At 41.2% G+C, this 17,396-nt stretch overlaps 1 protein-coding gene across 2 annotated transcripts in view; it reads right to left on the reverse strand.

Moving 5' to 3' along the window:
* Positions 1-1,085: 1,085 nt before the first annotated feature.
* C1QTNF7 (C1q and TNF related 7) overlaps positions 1,086-17,396 on the reverse strand; it is a 100,397-nt gene continuing 84,086 nt past the window's right edge. For both annotated transcript variants that reach the window (XM_033948930.1, XM_033948920.1), the window contains exon 3: positions 1,086-1,717. In XM_033948930.1, coding sequence (XP_033804821.1) covers positions 1,086-1,717 — 632 coding nt within the window. The remainder of the gene's footprint in view (positions 1,718-17,396) is intronic.

A 17,396-nucleotide genomic window follows, 5' to 3' on the forward strand; every position in this document is an offset into this window, starting at 1 on the left:
AGAACAGAGGGAGGGAGAAAGGAAGGAAGGAGTGAAGGAGGTGCCTGGGAGATTGAGAGAGAGTGTGCTGAGGAGGGTAAAAGGGAAGGAGAGAGAATGTAAGAGAGAGGATACTGACAGTATAAGAGAGTGGAAGTGTTAGGGAGTGTGCAAGAGGATGGAGGAAAGTACAAAGGAGAAAAAAGACTTCATGCCCCACAGTCATACATTCTCTGCCCCAGCTTACTGGCAAGAGGCACATATATTATCCCCAAAATACCTACACCCAAAACATATATACATACATCCCACCTTCACCCCCCCACAGATAAAACAGCTAAACTCGCCTCTTAGAAATAGATACATCATACCATTGTTTCTCACACACCACATGTATACCATTAATCACTACCTACACTAGGCCCACCAACTGACATATCCCCTGAGAGACTACTATGGCTGTTTCAACCAGGTCCCTCATGTAGACATACCTTAGTCTATGAAGGAAATGGAAAATATTTATGCTTATGTCACACTGTATATAAAAATGAATTTTCTAACTTGTTCAAATTTAATTTCTAGATACAGTTTATGGAATCATCCTTTCTTTAAAAAAAAAAAAAATATATATATATTATTCTAAATCCTGTTTCCCAAATATTGCATTGGCATGTTGCAGCTTTTGGTTTCTATAATTCCTGACATAGTGTGGTGAAATGTGTTATGCATAAAATGTTCATGGGAGCATTTATTAGTCCTTCTAGTACAGGGATGGACAACCGTAATCCTTGAGGGCCACAACTCAGTCAGGTTTTCAAGATTTCTACAATGACTGTGCATGAGATTGATTTGCATGCACTTCCATTGTATGCAAATAGATCTCATGCATCTTCATTGCGGAAATCTTGAAAACTTGACTGGGTTGTGCCCCTCGAGGATTGTAGTTGCTTACCCCTGTTGTAGAAGAACTTGTCTTTTATAAAATAAACATACTTTTCCTTCAGAAGAAAAGCAATTGATGTTGATTCAAGTCAATATGATGTCTGATTATGTAAACCCTGCATTCATCTTGCATTCAACTGTCAAAAGTAAGGACATTGTCCACATCAAAGCTCTTCATCTTCTATTAAAGCATCAAGATAATCTGTGTCAGCATACAAGAGAAATCCAGAAAACAGACTGTCTGCCCAGGTTGGGTCAGAGAACAAACCATTTTGGTCTGTATAAAAGATTTCAAGCCACACTTCATCCTCTGGCTTGAGGTACATCACTGTGGATCCAGAAGCGACGTCATGGTTTCCCGTGTTGGCATCAAATGTCTTTATCCGATATTCACCGTTATGTACTAGCCCAATGGCAAGATGCTTATTTGCTAGGGTGATGTCATAGGAAAAGTAGTAAATGCCAGGAATAGCACAAATAAACTTTCCAGTGGAAGGGCTGTAATTGTCTCCTTCATTAAAGAGGACCTTATTGAATACTATTGGCAACCGTTCCTCTGGGTAGCTAGTGGTGATTCCAACGGAGAAGGCGGATTTCAGCATTATACTGCCACACTTACAGATCCCAGGTGATCCCACTTCGCCCCGTGGCCCTTTATCTCCCTTGAGCCCAAGAGGTCCATGCGTGCCTACTTTTCCTTTGTCACCTCTCGTGCCTGTAGGCCCTTGTTTTCCGCTCTCTCCTTGATCTCCCTTCTCTCCATTTGCTCCTGCTGGTCCATTTTTACCTCTTAATCCTTTAAAGACATTTAAAAAGACTTTTTTTAAAAAAATGTAAGTAACAACATTCTTTTATAAATTAATGATATTAGGCCAGTGGTACTATTCATTTATTTTTAGCATTTATATATCACTTATCGCCTAAGTGGTTTACATTCAGGTACTCAAGTATTTTTCCCTATCTGTCCTGGTGGGCTCATACTCTATCTAAAATATCTGGGCCAATGGGGGATTAAGTGACTTACCCAGGGTCACATGGAGCAGCATGGGAGTTGAACCTACAATCTTAGGGTGCTGAGGCTGTAGCTCTAACCACTGTGCCACACACAGGGTTTTCTCCATGGTGTTACTGATGTCCTAACTGAGCTAATTATATTATATAGTAACACTTTGACACAAGTGAAATCCTATGTGAAATTGCTTGATTTTGAATGCATTACTTTTAACATAGGTACTTATTGAAGTATGTTAAGTATGGGGATAAGGAGTCAATGACCCTAACTGGTGGTAATTTTCCTGTGCCCTGGTTACTGCAGAAAACTTAATACCATTGAGAAAGCTTGTGCTATACCTCCCTGCCTTTGGTTGCCAAGTGTGAACGAGGAATGTCAAAAAAGTGGCTAGGTCCCCTGTGCTAAATCCCTCTATGGTAAGCCCATCACTGAATCTAGGCAAACTGTTTTTCCAAGAAGGCAGTTCTCCCCAGATACTGTCCTCTACAGAAGCCTCCATAATTGAAGAGTTCCTTTCCTCTCTGAGTCACCCTTTGACATGACCACTTCAGCCAACAGGAGGAAAGTATCATACCTGCTTCTCACTTTCTTCCTTCTGGGTCCTCAGTAGTGCTGCCCGATTTGCCAATTCAAATTGATTTACCAATTCAGTTCAGTGAATCGATTTGTTTTCTTAAAAAAATCAGACTCACCGATTCAGTGAGTACTGATATACCTCCAGGTCTCTTAAAGCAGCAACAGCAGTGCTCTGGACAAGCTGCTCTTGGCCTGCCCCACCAGGGCCTTCCCTCTGCCATGTCACTAATGATGGCACTGATGACACAGCAGAAGGAAACCCTGGTGGGACACTGTTCACTGTCTTTGCCTGCCTGCCACTGCTGCCCAGAGGCCTGGAGGCATATCGGATCTCAAAGGAGACGGGGTCAGTGGGGAGCTGCTGCACAGGGAAATGGGAGAGTGGAGATGGAAAACTACTGCACAGGGGGGTGGAAAGGAGGGATGGAGGAGAGGAATGAAGAGATGCAATAAAGGTAGAAAGGGGTGAGTGGGAGAAATCCTGCATATGGAGGAGGGAGGGAGACATGCATGGAGAAGAGAGAGGGAGAAATGTTGGGCATAGCATGGCAGGAAGAGATAGTGCATGTGGAGAGAGAAAGAAATGTTGCACATGATAATAGAGAGAAAGAAGGGAGAGATGCTGTATGGAGAGGAATAGGGAGATTTAACCCAGGACACAAGGTAGGGAAAGAGATGGTAGACAGTGGGAAAGAAGTTGGATATGGCAGTGGAAGGGAAGGTACAGAGATGGAAGATGGATGGTGAGCACGGAGAAAGAAGAAAATGTGAAATGGGCAGGAGACGCTGGCAAGCAAGTTAACCGAAGACAAACAGAAACCAGAACCTGGGACCAACATGATTTGAATAATAAAATGACCAGACAACAAAAGGTAGAAAACATAATTTTATATTCTATTTTGTGATTACAATATGTCAGATTTGAAATGTGTATCATGCCAGAACTGCTGTTAGACAGTGAGAGTGAACTAGGACCTAACAGAAAGAGGAAATATCTTTTTTGTTTCTACCACAGCACTGATGTGGTATCATAGAGGGCAAAGGAGGGGGGGGATTGGTGAAGAGGCTACAAAATAAACCCACCAGGACATTTGATAAAAACACCTGCTTGGGTAGGAAAAGTGAATTAAATTTAAAAATCAATTCAATAGGTCAAATCAAATCAAACATTTTTCCCTGAATCGGGCAGAACTAGTCCTCAGCGTGGCTGTCCAAAGTATCACACTTTGATCAGCATGGGTTACAGGGCACCACCTGGGCCACAGCACAAAGCCACAAAGAATGGGTTTATGGATCCAGAAGTCTAAAGACTAGTAATAATGAATGGTGCTCTCCTCCTGCTGACCAGAGAATGAAAGGGCTTCAGTGAAGGATATCTTCATTTAGGGACCTTTTCAGGGGAGGAAATATGTTGATCAGGTGAGATGAGATCTTCAAGGTTGTTAGGAAAGCACCATGCTAAACGCACGATTGTGACATCCTGTCTGCACTCTAGGGATAGCTGTTTTACCTCTTCCAAAATCTACATCTCATTAGTACAAGAGTTCTCAACCTGATCTTTGAGACACACCTAGCCAATCAGGTTTTCAGGATATCCACAAAGAATATGAGATATATTTGCATATTCATTGTGGATATCCTAAATTCATGACTGACTGTGTGTTTCCTGAGGACTCAGTTGAGAACCCCTAGTTTAGTACATAAGGTCCAAAACTCCATTTCATGTTTACTGTAGAACCCTATTTGTTTCTATGGAATATAATGTACTTAACTGGTAATGTATGCACATACAGGTCAATAATGAGCTTCATGGTCAGTGCTGGTACCCAGATTTCAGCCACTACTGGATATCTGTGCAGTGCTGTCAGTGTTAGTACTATCCAGATAGCAGTGGTTTTCAAACCATCATCTAGGTAGCTAACAGGATAAAGTTAGGAAAGCACATTTTTCTGGACTAATTTTATCCAGATAGTTATCTGGACTGTAGTCTGAATATTGCCACTTTTTGGATAACTATTGTCTCCAGTCTCACCCTGCCCATGTACTGCCCACCCTGACACTATTCAGATAGAACCAAGGTGTTCTGTAAGGATATTCAACAGCTTTAAGTAGTAGATTTAAAACAAACTAGAGAAAATATTTCTTCACACGTGTAATTAAACTCTGGAATTTGTTGCCGGAGATTGTGGTAAAATCAGTTAGCTTAGCGGGGTTTAAAAGAGATTTGGATAATTTCCTAAAAGAGAAGTCCATAGACCATTATTGAGATGGCTTGGGGAAATCAACTGCTAATTCCTAGGATAAGCAGCATAAAATCTGTTTTATTATTTGGGATCTAGCTAGCTACTTGGGACCTGGGTTGGCCACTGTTGGAAACAAGATATGAGGTTTGATGGATCTTCAGTCTGTCCCAATATGGCAATTTATATGTTCTATCTGACTAGTACTGCTGAATATCCATAGTTTATGCTGGCTAAACCATCTATCCAGATAACAGTGGTTGTTATCCAGAACAATGGCTTTGAATATTGACCTAATACTTTTCAGCCCACACAAACTCTAGGGCTGATGCAGAAAGCCATGGCAAGCCTAGCCGTGGGGGTTGTATGTGTTCATTAATGGTTGAGAAATACATAGAGCAGTTGAGTGTAAGTGTGAGTGTTATCTTGCACCTAAAATGTGGCTGCAGATTGTATTGCAGTGTATGATCACGAGTCCTTTTATTATTCTATGGCAGGCAGAGAAGGGCGCAGTGGCATTTGCCACTTGGATATCACAAGAAATGTTTTTGCCAGCTCTAAGGCAGCATAGAGGGGTTAACAGCGAGAATGTAATTCTAGGTTTTAAGACTTAACTGCCAGTTTTGTCTTCTGCAGCCAGAAGTACCTGCAAGTATAGAAGACTGATGGGAGGTAACAGGGCTTATGCGCCTGTAAGAACAAAAACAAATGTTAACTCACATGGGCATCTATCCTTCTGTACATAAATATCAGCTGTGCAAAATTTTAATGTGCTAGAATTTTTTTCTTGGCTGATTATTTATACGCAGGAGAAAGGTGCCAATGTGTGCAGACACTTCCACACACTCAAGAAGCTAAGCTTACTGTAAAAGCTTTGTACGCTTGTGTCTGGCAGGCTCGCCTTTAATTTGCACACAAGTCCTGCATACACAAAGTTTGCACGTACCTTGCTTTCTGCCTGCACAGTATTACACTCATGGTAGAAACTGACCTCTATGAATGAAAGCATATGCAAACACCCAAATCAGTGTTCAACAAACAAAGGAGTCATTTACAAAGGCTACTGTGTGCAATCTTCTGCCCATTTTATTCTTTTGGAGCTCTGCAGCAGAGGGCACATGCTAACAATTAGTAAATGACCCCCCCCCTCCCCATCTGTTTTATTGGCATGCCAAATATATATTTGAAATTCCCCCCCCCCCAATACCTTTTTTGCTATTGCCATACTTTCTGGAAGCTAAAAATCCATTTGGTTTCAGAATTTAGATTTAATTACTCGCTTTTCCCTAAAGCTCAAGGCAAGTTACATATTCAAGTTCAGCTGGTAGGTCTGTGCCCAAGCAGACCTAAAAATCTAAGGGCTCCTTTTACTTTTACATAGCGGTAGAGGTTTCTACTGCGGGCCGGCGAGGTAAATGCTTTGACGCTCATAGGAATTCTGTGAGCGCTGGAGTACTTACCTCACCATTCTGTGGTAGAACCCTTTACCGCCATTTAGTAAAACCCAGCGTTAAGTTGAGGAGGAGATGATGGAGGGTGAAATGAATTGCTAGTGTCAGTGCAAAAAGCAGGATTTGAACTCCAATTTCCGTTTTCAGTCCTGCTGCTCTAACCAACATGCTACTCAATCAAATATGGCAAAAAAGATGCGCAAGTCTTTCAAAATTCAACCCTAAACTGCAGCGATATTTATGTTCAGCACAAGCATTTATTTATTGCGCTCCTATTTTGGGGGGTAGTTTATACTATTTTATACCCTGGAGTAATAATGATTTTTATAAATCTTTATTGATTTTCCATTACTAACAAAAAGTGCAAGACAATATTCATATCCGTAATAATAACAAATAAGCACTTAAATACAAACATTAGCAATATAAGCCCCCCCACCCCAGAATTACCTCAAGGAATCACACTAAAAGATATAACCTTCCCCTCCCTTCCCCCTGGATGTGTTTGAATTATACCAACAAAAAGAGAAATAAAAGAACTATGACAAATGTACAAAAGACGTCAATGGACCCCAAACTAAGTTAAATACGCTAGATAGATTGTGAGCCCACCGGGACAGGTAGGGAAAAATACTTGAGTACCTGATTGTAAAAACCGCTTAGATAATCTTGATAGGTGGTATATAAAAACCTAATAAACTTGGAAACTTGGAATGCCCTTGTATGTCGGCATTCATTTTCTCATACCTAAAGTTTAAACATAAGCTCGCCCACCAAAAAGAAAAATGAAGTCGATCACAATTTTCCCAATTGCGAGTTATCATCTTTATGGCTATCCCAGTCATAATCAGAAAAAGCCGGCATTTATAACGGTCCATGGGGGGCTTAACATACAGTAATGTTCCACATATGACTGCCTCATAGGTCAATGGAATTGTAGATTCCAGTATGAGATTAATCTGTCCCCATATAGTCTTCCAAAAGTTAAGTATCAAAGGACAACAGAAGAGGAATGATTTTTAAAATGTGCTGCTAGGTGCACTGTCCATCCTGTGAATAAATGCAATGTAGCAGTCGACAACATGAGCTTATATCACAGAATTCACTGCACTGTCTGATGTTCCAAGGTTTGGGGTAGAGAATAGCACCAAATCAAAATAGATGACTCCTTCAACTGGGAGAGATGAAAGGCTTATTAAAATTGAATGTGCAGCTTAACAGGACCAGTTACATCATAATACCCCCTCTTCTTGTTAAAGATTATGTTCTCCACATACATATACACTTTACACAGGCATGCAGACTCACACATAACCTAGAATTATGTTCACACATAACAAAGCTCAACGGATTCCCTGGAAGTTATGCATGCAAAAGCCCAATCACTACAGGCATTATACTATTCCAGGCATCCACAGAATTATACTATTATACATCTAATTATACTGCAAGATCTCACGGCAGCCAATCAGCTAGTGGCTCTGCACAGACAGGAGCGAAGGAAGGTCGCTCCTGCTGCAATTCACCGCTGGACCACCGGGGATACCTAAGGTACACAGGGGAGGCAGGAGGGAGATAAAAATAATTAGAATCAGGCTGGGACAGGAGGTGGGAGGAATCCCTCCTATCCCAGCCACCGCTGGACCACCAGGTCTCATGGCAGGCCCGGCAGAGGTCTGCGAACAGGTTTGGGAGGGGATGGATCAGTGCTGACCTGAATATAAACCAAGACCCCCATGTTTGGACCCCAAAATCTTGGTTTATATTCTAGTATATATGAGGGTAAGAGGGCAGCTGCAATCTTTTTCCTGCTCTGGTGATGCATGGGGAAAAGTGGGGGAGGCTCCTTTTCTTTGGCTCCTCTGGGTGTTGCTCCTACTGGGCAACCAACATAAAGCTGTAAGGGAAAATAAATGATAATTAAGAACTCATCATGAATGGAAACCTTTACAAGAAGATTGTAAGACACGACTGTGGGCAGAGCACAAAGCTGCCTTCCCAGAGGGGCTATCAAAGTTATACCCCAAGGCATGCATCCATTACTCAATCCTGACTGGATGAGTCAGATCCTTTACAGATGGGACTACATGGTCAGTCTAAAGAAACTGATTAAAACATGTACTATTAGAGGGAGAAATAAAAATGCTGAGCAAACAGCTGGAAACAATAACACATGTAAAAAAGCAAAGAAACAGGAAAATTCACAAGACAGAGGGGAAAAGACATTCCATGATCTGAAACCTGGAAGAACTACTGTCAGTAGGAGAGATAAGTCATTCCCACACCATATATGTTAGCTCCAGGAGAATAGCTACCACTGAGTGAACCCAGCAAAATGCCCAGGGCTGCCAAATGATAGGTGTGGCCTGCTCTGTCACTCTGTACATTTGATTCCCGATCTTTGTTCTCCACTCCCATGGGTCTGGCACACACTCTCTCTCCCTTCTCTGCCTCTCTTGTGGAGCTGACATCTTTCCCTCTTCCTTTCCTACCTTCTGCCTCATGGTCCTGCAATCTTACAGTGGGTTGCTGGCAGCTGCAACAATACAAATACATACTGCTTGCAGCTGACTGGCCCATCATTTGTCCCACTGCTGTGTCCTGCCTCCTCAAATCGCAACATTCAGTGGATGGGATGAGGCAGAGGGAAGACCATATCTTCATCACTACTGCTGCCAGTACCCATTGTAATTTGCTGGATTGGGGGAGGGGGGAGGAGGTAGAGAGAGATGCCAGACTTGCAGAGAAGGACATAAGAAAGGGGGAGAGATGCTGGACTCTGAGGGCAAGGGAAGAAAGGCCAAATCATGGGGGGAGGGGGAGGGGAGGGGGGTTAGAGGAGAAAGGGGGGAGAGATGCTTTGACTGGACGGAGTTGAGGAAAAAGATATAGACAGACCACAGAGGAGAGAATTGCTAGCCCCAAGGTGAGGGGTGTGGGAGCAGGGAAATTGCCGTCCTCCTGCAATTCGATCTTTCTGCCGCTTTCGACGTCGTTCACCACGATATTCTAATTTACCAACTCTCTGAGATTGGCATCACCTCTACAGTCCTTGAATGGTTCTCAAAATTCCTCCGTTCCCAATCCTACATTGTCAAAATGAATGGCACCTCATCCTCCCCCTGGATACCAACCTGCGGAGTCCCGCAAGGTTCTCCTCTATCTCCTATCCTCTTCAACATTTATATGTCTTCTCTAAAACTCCTCCATCTATCCCCCCCTTGAAACAATTTACACCTATGCTGATGACATCCTTGTCCTTCATGAGACTGACTCAAACCTCACTAATCTCTCAGAGAACATTTCCTCTTGTATCTCGAACCTCCAATCTTGGGCCCACACCGTCCAAATGAAACTGAACGAATCCAAGACAAAACTTCTTTGGCTCGGCCCAAACTTAGCTCAGCTACCCACCTCAATCCCACTGTCCTCTGGCTCCACTCTGCAGCTCGAATTCTCCAGCAAGGTCCTGGGTGTCATTATCGATTCTACACTGTCCTTCAATGACCACTTCAACTCCCTGGTAAAAAAATGTTATTTCAGCCTTCACATGCTGAGGAAAGTAAGATCTTGTTTCCACCAAAATCATTTTGCCGTTCTTGTCCAATCCATCATCCTATCCAGACTGGACTATTGCAATTCTATCTTCATAACCCTAACAAAGAAAAACTTTCACAGACTCCAACGGATTCAAAATGCCGCAGCCAAGCTTATCTTTGCAAAAAGTAAATACGATCATGTCTCACCGCTCCTTCTCAAGCTTCACTGGCTTCCGATAATTCCCAGAGACCATTTCAAATGCATCTGCCTAACTTTCAAGATCGTCCATGGCATCCTCCCTCCATTAATTCCGCTTTCTTGGAACTCCTCAAATCCTAATACCACCAGACCCACCCAAAAATTGAAGCTATCCTTCCCCTCACTAAAAGGCATTTCCCTCCCAGGAATACTGGGAACTTCCCTCCACTTCAGACTCATCGAGCTCTGGAACAACCCTACCTCCCCCGTCGGAACCTGAGTGCTCTCCAACCCTTCCGTAAACATCTGAAAACCTGGTTATTCTCAAAAATCTAACACTTCCCTCCTCATTTGACATCCTAGCCCTCTAACTTCCTTTTTTCCTCTGATCCTCATCTAGCCCTTTCCTTGTAGTTCTTTTCTCATTACAACTCCTGTAAACCGTGCCGAGCTCCACAACCTTGGAGATGGTGCGGTATATAAACCTAAGGTTTAGTTTAGTTTAGTTTAGAAGGGATAAGCTGGATAAGGGGAGGGACAGGGAGACAGAAGAGTTGCTGGTCACGGAAGAACAGCGACACTGAGGGTTGATGCTGGATACAGAGAACAAATGCTGAATATGGAAGGAAGGTGGAGACAGGGACACAGAGAGGAGATGCTGGACAGGACAGATAAGGGGCACTGAGGAAAGATGAATGATGGATATATATAGAGAAGAAATGCCCAATGGACTGGAAAGCCTGGAAAGAGAGAGACACTTAGATGAAAACAAATGCAAAAATAAAAAATGTTCAGACAACAAAAGGTAACACAGAGGGAAGGATAAATTTTCCCAATTTTTATAGGTACCATCAATCCTATATTATGCGCCAGGGTATGTATTGGATCCTCCCAGAGCCTGTTGATAATATCCCGGATTGGTTGTGGTTGGAATGGCGACTCATATTTCCTCTGCGATTATGCCATGTACTTAGTACCAAAATGCCTGGGTTGTACAAAGAAAACAGAATATTTGTAGACACATGGAAAACAATAAGATTTGTAAGTAATTTATCACCTATTCCAATTCACAAATCAACAAATCAAACTATATGGCTAAACTCCAAGATTCAAATTGGCGGATTTAAGGTCATCTGGAAGCATTGGATGATTGCAGGAATACGTGTATTAGAAGATGTTATTTCTAATGGTAAACTGCTTGAGTTTTCACAGTTGCAACATAAATATGGCCTTAATATGGCCAGAAGCAAATGGTTGAAAGGGGTTTTTCTTTATTTACTTAGTTCCACAGACTTTAAGTCTTTTTCTTTACATTAGGGACAACATGATGTGTGAGGCAGCCTTTATCTAGACTTTGTCTAGGTGATGCAAGTCATCGAAAAGCTACTGCCTGAGCCTTTAACATTTACTGGGCGCCTTTTAAATGGCTCATACTGATGTCCATTGGAACAACAGGGTTTAAACTAAAGGTTTGTTTAACAAACCAATTCAAATTCTTCCTTTCAATCTTTTTCTTTTGGGAAAAGTTTGACTGCCAGCCAATTCTTTTTCTTTTCTTAATAAATCACAACATTTTAGATGGATGCAACTGAAGCAGGCCATTCAGGTGGGGTTCCCTGAATGGAAAAATCTTAATAATCAATATAGCTTAGAGTTCTTATGCTTTCAGGTGGATTTTCTGGGACACCAGGCTGCTCAGTGGTACAAATTAATATCTGGATTTATGAATAAAAAACTAAAGACTGGTCTGAGAGACATTTGGAGCATTGAGATTAAACATCAAATTACTGAATCTCAATGGCTACGAATTTGGTCTTGGAGGATGAGATGTACAATGTCTGCATCTATGAGACAAACATGGTTTTTTTCTATTGCATAGAGCATTCTGGATCCCTGTTCGTTTAAAAAAATTAGATTGCTCTAAGTCTGATAGATGTTGGCATTGTCATCTTGAAGTAGGGACTTTAGATCATTTATTGTTCTACTGTCCATTTATTATGACTTTTTGGAAACCAATTTGGGGCCAAATTAATAATTTGTTAGAAAATCAAGTGGCATTATCATATGATACAATATTATTTAGCATGTCTATGAAAATTAAGAGTCAAATATCTTCCAAAAATAATAAACTCTTACTTATTTTAACAGGAGTCGCCATACAACAAATAACAAATAATTGGAAAAATTGGAAAAGATTAAACTATAGTTTTTGGTGGAATTCAGTGTGTCACATTTACAAAATGGAAAGAACACTAGCTATTCAGAAAGGGAATTTTAATAAATTTCAAGATGTGTGAGGGCCATTAACAAATTTTTGCTATGAATAGGTATTATTTTCCCTGATTTGTATAAGTGAAAGAATAGGGTGGGGGAGGGGGGATTTTATTATATGGTACATGCATTATGAGATATTGAAGGATATGAGGGGGAAAGGGATAATTCTATGTAATTTAAAGAATTATAGAATTTCAAGTGATATATTTAAGTCAAAATGGTGTTATTTTTTTATGCACTTGATGTAAGTTACAAAAACGAATAAAGAATTTAAAAAACAAAACAAAACGGTAACACAGCAGATAAAAACCTGAATGATCCACCCAGTCTGTCCAGTAGTTAAATGCCTTATTACATTACATTACATTACATTACATTAGTGATTTCTATTCCACTTGTGCCTTGCGGTTCTAAGCGGATTACAAATTAGTAGTCTGGACATTTCCAGGAACGTTACAATACAAAGAATCATGTATATAGCAAGTTACAATTGGTAGTCTGGACATTTCCAGGAGAATTACAAAGCAGAGAGTGAGTATATAATAGGTTACTGTGATGAATAATAATACATTCGGGGTACAGTAGTGAGTTGTACAATGTTGAGGGTGTTGCTGTGGTAGTGGTGGTGGTATTCATGAGAGTATATTCTAGTGCTATAGTGAGGTTAGAATGATGGGAAGTGTTTTTTGAAAAGATGAGTTTTGATTTATTTTCGGAATACTTTAATGTCTGTTGATTTGATCAGTAGATTGGAGATGGTAGGGTCGATCTTCGCTGCCTGTGTTGCCAAAAGGCTGTCGTATAGTTTCTTGCGTCAGGTACCATTGAGAGGGGGGTAGATGAATAGGCTCTGAGTTCTCCTTATTCTGGGCGAGAGGTTATGGTATAGTCGGTTGTTTAGGTAGCTGGGTGCAGTTCCATGGGTTACTTTATATAGTAGACAGTAGAATTTGAATTGGGCTCTTGCTTTTATCGGTAGCCAGTGTGAGTCTAGGTATGCATTGGTGATGTGGTCATATTTGCCGAGGGAGTAGATGAGTCTGAGGGCTGTGTTCTGTACGGTCTGTAGTTGTTTTATCATGTAGTTTATAAATTCATAATTAAATTAACTTGCCTTACATTTCTGAGCCTCTCTTGCTGTTTCTCTTGTGGCGAGACGAGATGGAGCCCCCAATGTAAAGCTCTTCTTGTTGCTCTAAGATATGTTGGGGCCGCTGAGCCCTTCTAACTATTTCTCTGGAGGTTGAGATCCTACCAGCTCCAGAGAAACAGCAAAAGGGGATTGACAGAGGAAAGTATACACCAGAGACTGAGACCAACATAATTAACATGACTAATCAAAGGTAGAAAAATAATTTTATTTTCTATGTTGTGATCGACATAGAAACATGATGGCAGATAAAGACCAAATGGCCCATCTAGTCTGCCCATCCGCAGTAGCCATTATCTCTTTCTCTCTCCGAGAGATCCCAGGCCTTTTTGAATTCAGACACAGTCTCTGTCTCCACCACCTCTTCTAGAATATGCAAGTTTTTTTAGAATGTACATCTGTCAGACATGAGCATGAAATATAACAAATCATGGTATGTTAGTTTCCAAATTTTCTAAGCATATAATGCTAAAAAAAGTAACAACTTAAGTTTAAGTGGCTGTGTTTGCATTCTTTATACGTTCTAAAGACAGTTTGCACTTTGTGTCATTACTATGTAATATCATTTATAGTTTTTATTTGGTATATGCATAGAAAGGTGCCTTGGTTCACTAAGGCCTGTTTAGTAAAAAAAAAAAAAATATATATATATATCAACCAAAATTTGCAATTGAAGTACCTACTATAGGTTTTTCTAATCCTCTTTTTCTATTATTTAAGAGTCAAAGAATCAAGTGATAACTCCATATGTAAAATATTCTAAGTACTGTTCTGTAAATACCTGCTTAACTTACATTGTGCATGTTAGCGAGGAAGGAGCTCCCACTTACATGTGTAGCATACAGGTGTCACAATATTATAACTACTCCAAGCATATACCACTTTATTTCACCTAATAAGCATATGTCTTCAGGCCTCAGCACCACCACCCCACCACTCTAATAATTTTGCAAAGCGGGAAGAATTACATGTAAAGTCATCACTGGCCCTTTGATTTTAAACTTGTTATACAGCTCACTTTTCTAAATGTGTATTCCAGTGATTAAATCATAAATTTCAATATTATTTTAAAGCCACTTACCTTTTTACCCGAGAGAGTTAGCATATAGGCATTACATAGGAGCCAGGAATATTTAGGTGCTCAATACACTAGCTTTATGGCTGGTCTAAGTGTGGTTCCTAAATATTCTAATATTCTATAATGCATTTTCATTTCTGTTACATTCCATGTAACCACACCATTTTTTTTTAAATGAGCTGCAAAGCTTTTAATGGAGCATGGCAGCCCTAAATACAAAGAGCTAGATTCACTAAACCTCCTTTGCTGCCCCGATCCGTGGCCGATCTGTGCAGGCCCAATGAATTCAGAAAACAAAAAAAATCAAATGAGGGCGATCGGAGGAATGCCACCCGCTAGTGTGCGATCCCAATGCATGCGCAGACTATCTGTTGATGGTCTGTGCATGCGTCTAAGAGCCATCTAGAGCTGCAACTTTTTTTTTTTAACCTTTTACTAGCCCAGCGAGCCCGTGGTTTTTAACCAGCTTTAAACCCACAGGTTAAAACTATGGACTCGCAGTGCGGGGAACAGCAGGAAAGATTCGGAGCAAGAGCAGGGTGGCGAGTTGGGACAGCAGGCAGGAGAGATTTGGGGCAGAGCACAAGATTGGGGCAGGCAGGAGACAGCAGGAGATCGGGGCAGGCAGGAGATTGGGGCAGAGAGCAGATTGGGGCAGGCAGGAGATCGGGGCTGAAACAGGGCAGCAGATCAGGGCAGGAGCAAGGTGGCAGAAGGCAGGGCAGTCGGATAGGACCTCAGCGACTGGTCCTCAGCAGTCACTTCTTGTGTTGATCGGCCAGCTCAGTCGGTTTCTAAGATTTCTGTAGTGAATCACATCCCTGCCTACTTTGTATGCCGTTCCCCTCATTTGCATGCACGGATCAGGATCGGATCGGAGGAGAGGTAAGTGAATTGGGCCAGAGTAAAATCGGGTTGCAAAGGGGTCGCAAACCGATCAGTACACGATTGGTTTGCTTAGTGAATCTAGCCCAAAATGTTGCAATAATTCATAAGAATCAAAAGATGAACAGTTATAACATTGTTTGAAAGTCACAAGTCTCTGAGAATAGTTTCAGCCGTCTTAGCATCCTCAATTTGTAGAACTTAATGTTAAACTCAAAGACAATGATGAGTCCAAGGGGACTCCTAAATATCATACTTCTTACTAGTTATAAATTTGCTGGCTAGCTATGTTGACCTTGTCAGCAATATCAACAGTTATAATTTTGGGAATAACCAGTATCTCTGTTCTTTCCAAATTCAGATTTCTGTAATGACCTTCCCCAGAAGGTTAATATTGTTTGCTCAGGTCTGTCTTAACACACAAAAGCACCATGATATTGTCAGCATAAATTACCAAGTCCATAAGGACACTGCACAATAGATGGATGAATGGAGAGGTTATGCAAAACTGTTGATAGGGCAGAACCCCGAGGAACATCCTCTAAAATTATAACTGGCACTGAGCTATGAGTCTCGGCACTGAACTATGAGCCTCTATGTTGATTTATTGCATTCTTATAGCAAGTTATGAAGTGAATCATGTCAAATCTGTAGAACCTATTCCAAAATTAACTAATCTCTGCAGTAATACGTAGTAGTCCAGGAAGCAAAAAGCTGCAGAAGTGTCCAGAAAAGTTAGTACAATAGGGTCAACTGCTTCCAAATGCCATTACCAGCTAATTGGTGGAAGAATAGTTTGAGAACCTGGGGTATTGGGTTTGATTCTCACTGCAGCTCTTTGTGACCACAGACAGGTCAGTTTACAAAGCTGTGATTAGAATTGGTCTTAGTGCGCCCTTACATGGGTCTTTCCCACACTCTAAGGCCATTTTTACTTTGGCCGTAGAAACCATTTATTTCCTGTTAAACTTCATTTAAGGTCGTGTGCAAATGTTATTATTAGCACATGGCCACAGGAATGCCTTCCTTAAAATATTCTCCCATACATCTATATCTATACAATCCTGTAATGCAGAGATAGGGAACTCCGGGTCATCAAGGGCCGTAATCCAGTTGGGTTTTCAATGAATATGCACAAAATCTATTTGCATGCACTGCTTTCAATGCATATTCATTGGGGAAATCCTGAAAACCCGATTGGATTACGGCCCTCGAGGACTGGAGTTCCCTACCCCTGCTGTAGTGTATGGGTAAAGGTTTCTCATACCGTTCTAATTTTAGACTGAAAATATCCCAAAATCATCTACAATAGGTTGCATTTCCTCAGAGATGGCTTAAATTTTATCTGTTGAAGTCAATGACATAAAGATTCTAAATAAACATTTAGATGAAATACTAGATCTTTCAATCATTTTTTCATAGTATGTTTTTTAGCTTCTTATTTATTTATTAATTCATTAATTCATTCAATATTCTGTATTGTTCTCCCAAGGGAGCTCAGAATGGTTTACATGAGTTTATTCAGGTACTCAAGCATTTTTCCCTGACCTGGTGGGCTCACAATCTATCTAATGTACCTGGGACGGGGGGGGGGGGGGGTATTAAATGTCTTGCCCAGGGTCACAAGGAACAGTGTGGATTTGAATCCACAACCTCAGGGTGTTGGGGCTTTAGCTTTAATTACTATGCCACACTCTCCCTACTTGACCCCCCCTACTCCCACACACACCTTTTATAAACCATGCAAGAGGTTTTTAGCGCTGACCGGCACGCTGAATGCTTTGCCTGCTCTGATGCTCATAGGAACTTTAGGAGCATCAGAGCAGTGTAGAGCATACAGTGCACCGGCCGTTGCTAAAAACCTATTGCGCAGTTTTATAAAGGGGGGGGGGGGGGGTCATAGTATTTTACATCTCTACTCCACTGAACATATACCTCCTGATTCTGATGTTTCCTTCAATACCTTTCCAGCTTTCTATTCTCCGGAGAACATAAAAACATAAGAATAGCCTTACTGGATCAGACCAATGGTCCATCAAGCCCAGTAGCCTGTTCTCATGGTGGCCAATCC

The sequence above is a fragment of the Geotrypetes seraphini genome, chromosome 1 (genome assembly GCF_902459505.1).
Source record: "Geotrypetes seraphini chromosome 1, aGeoSer1.1, whole genome shotgun sequence".
In the NCBI taxonomy this organism is placed as follows: Eukaryota; Metazoa; Chordata; class Amphibia; order Gymnophiona; family Dermophiidae; genus Geotrypetes; species Geotrypetes seraphini.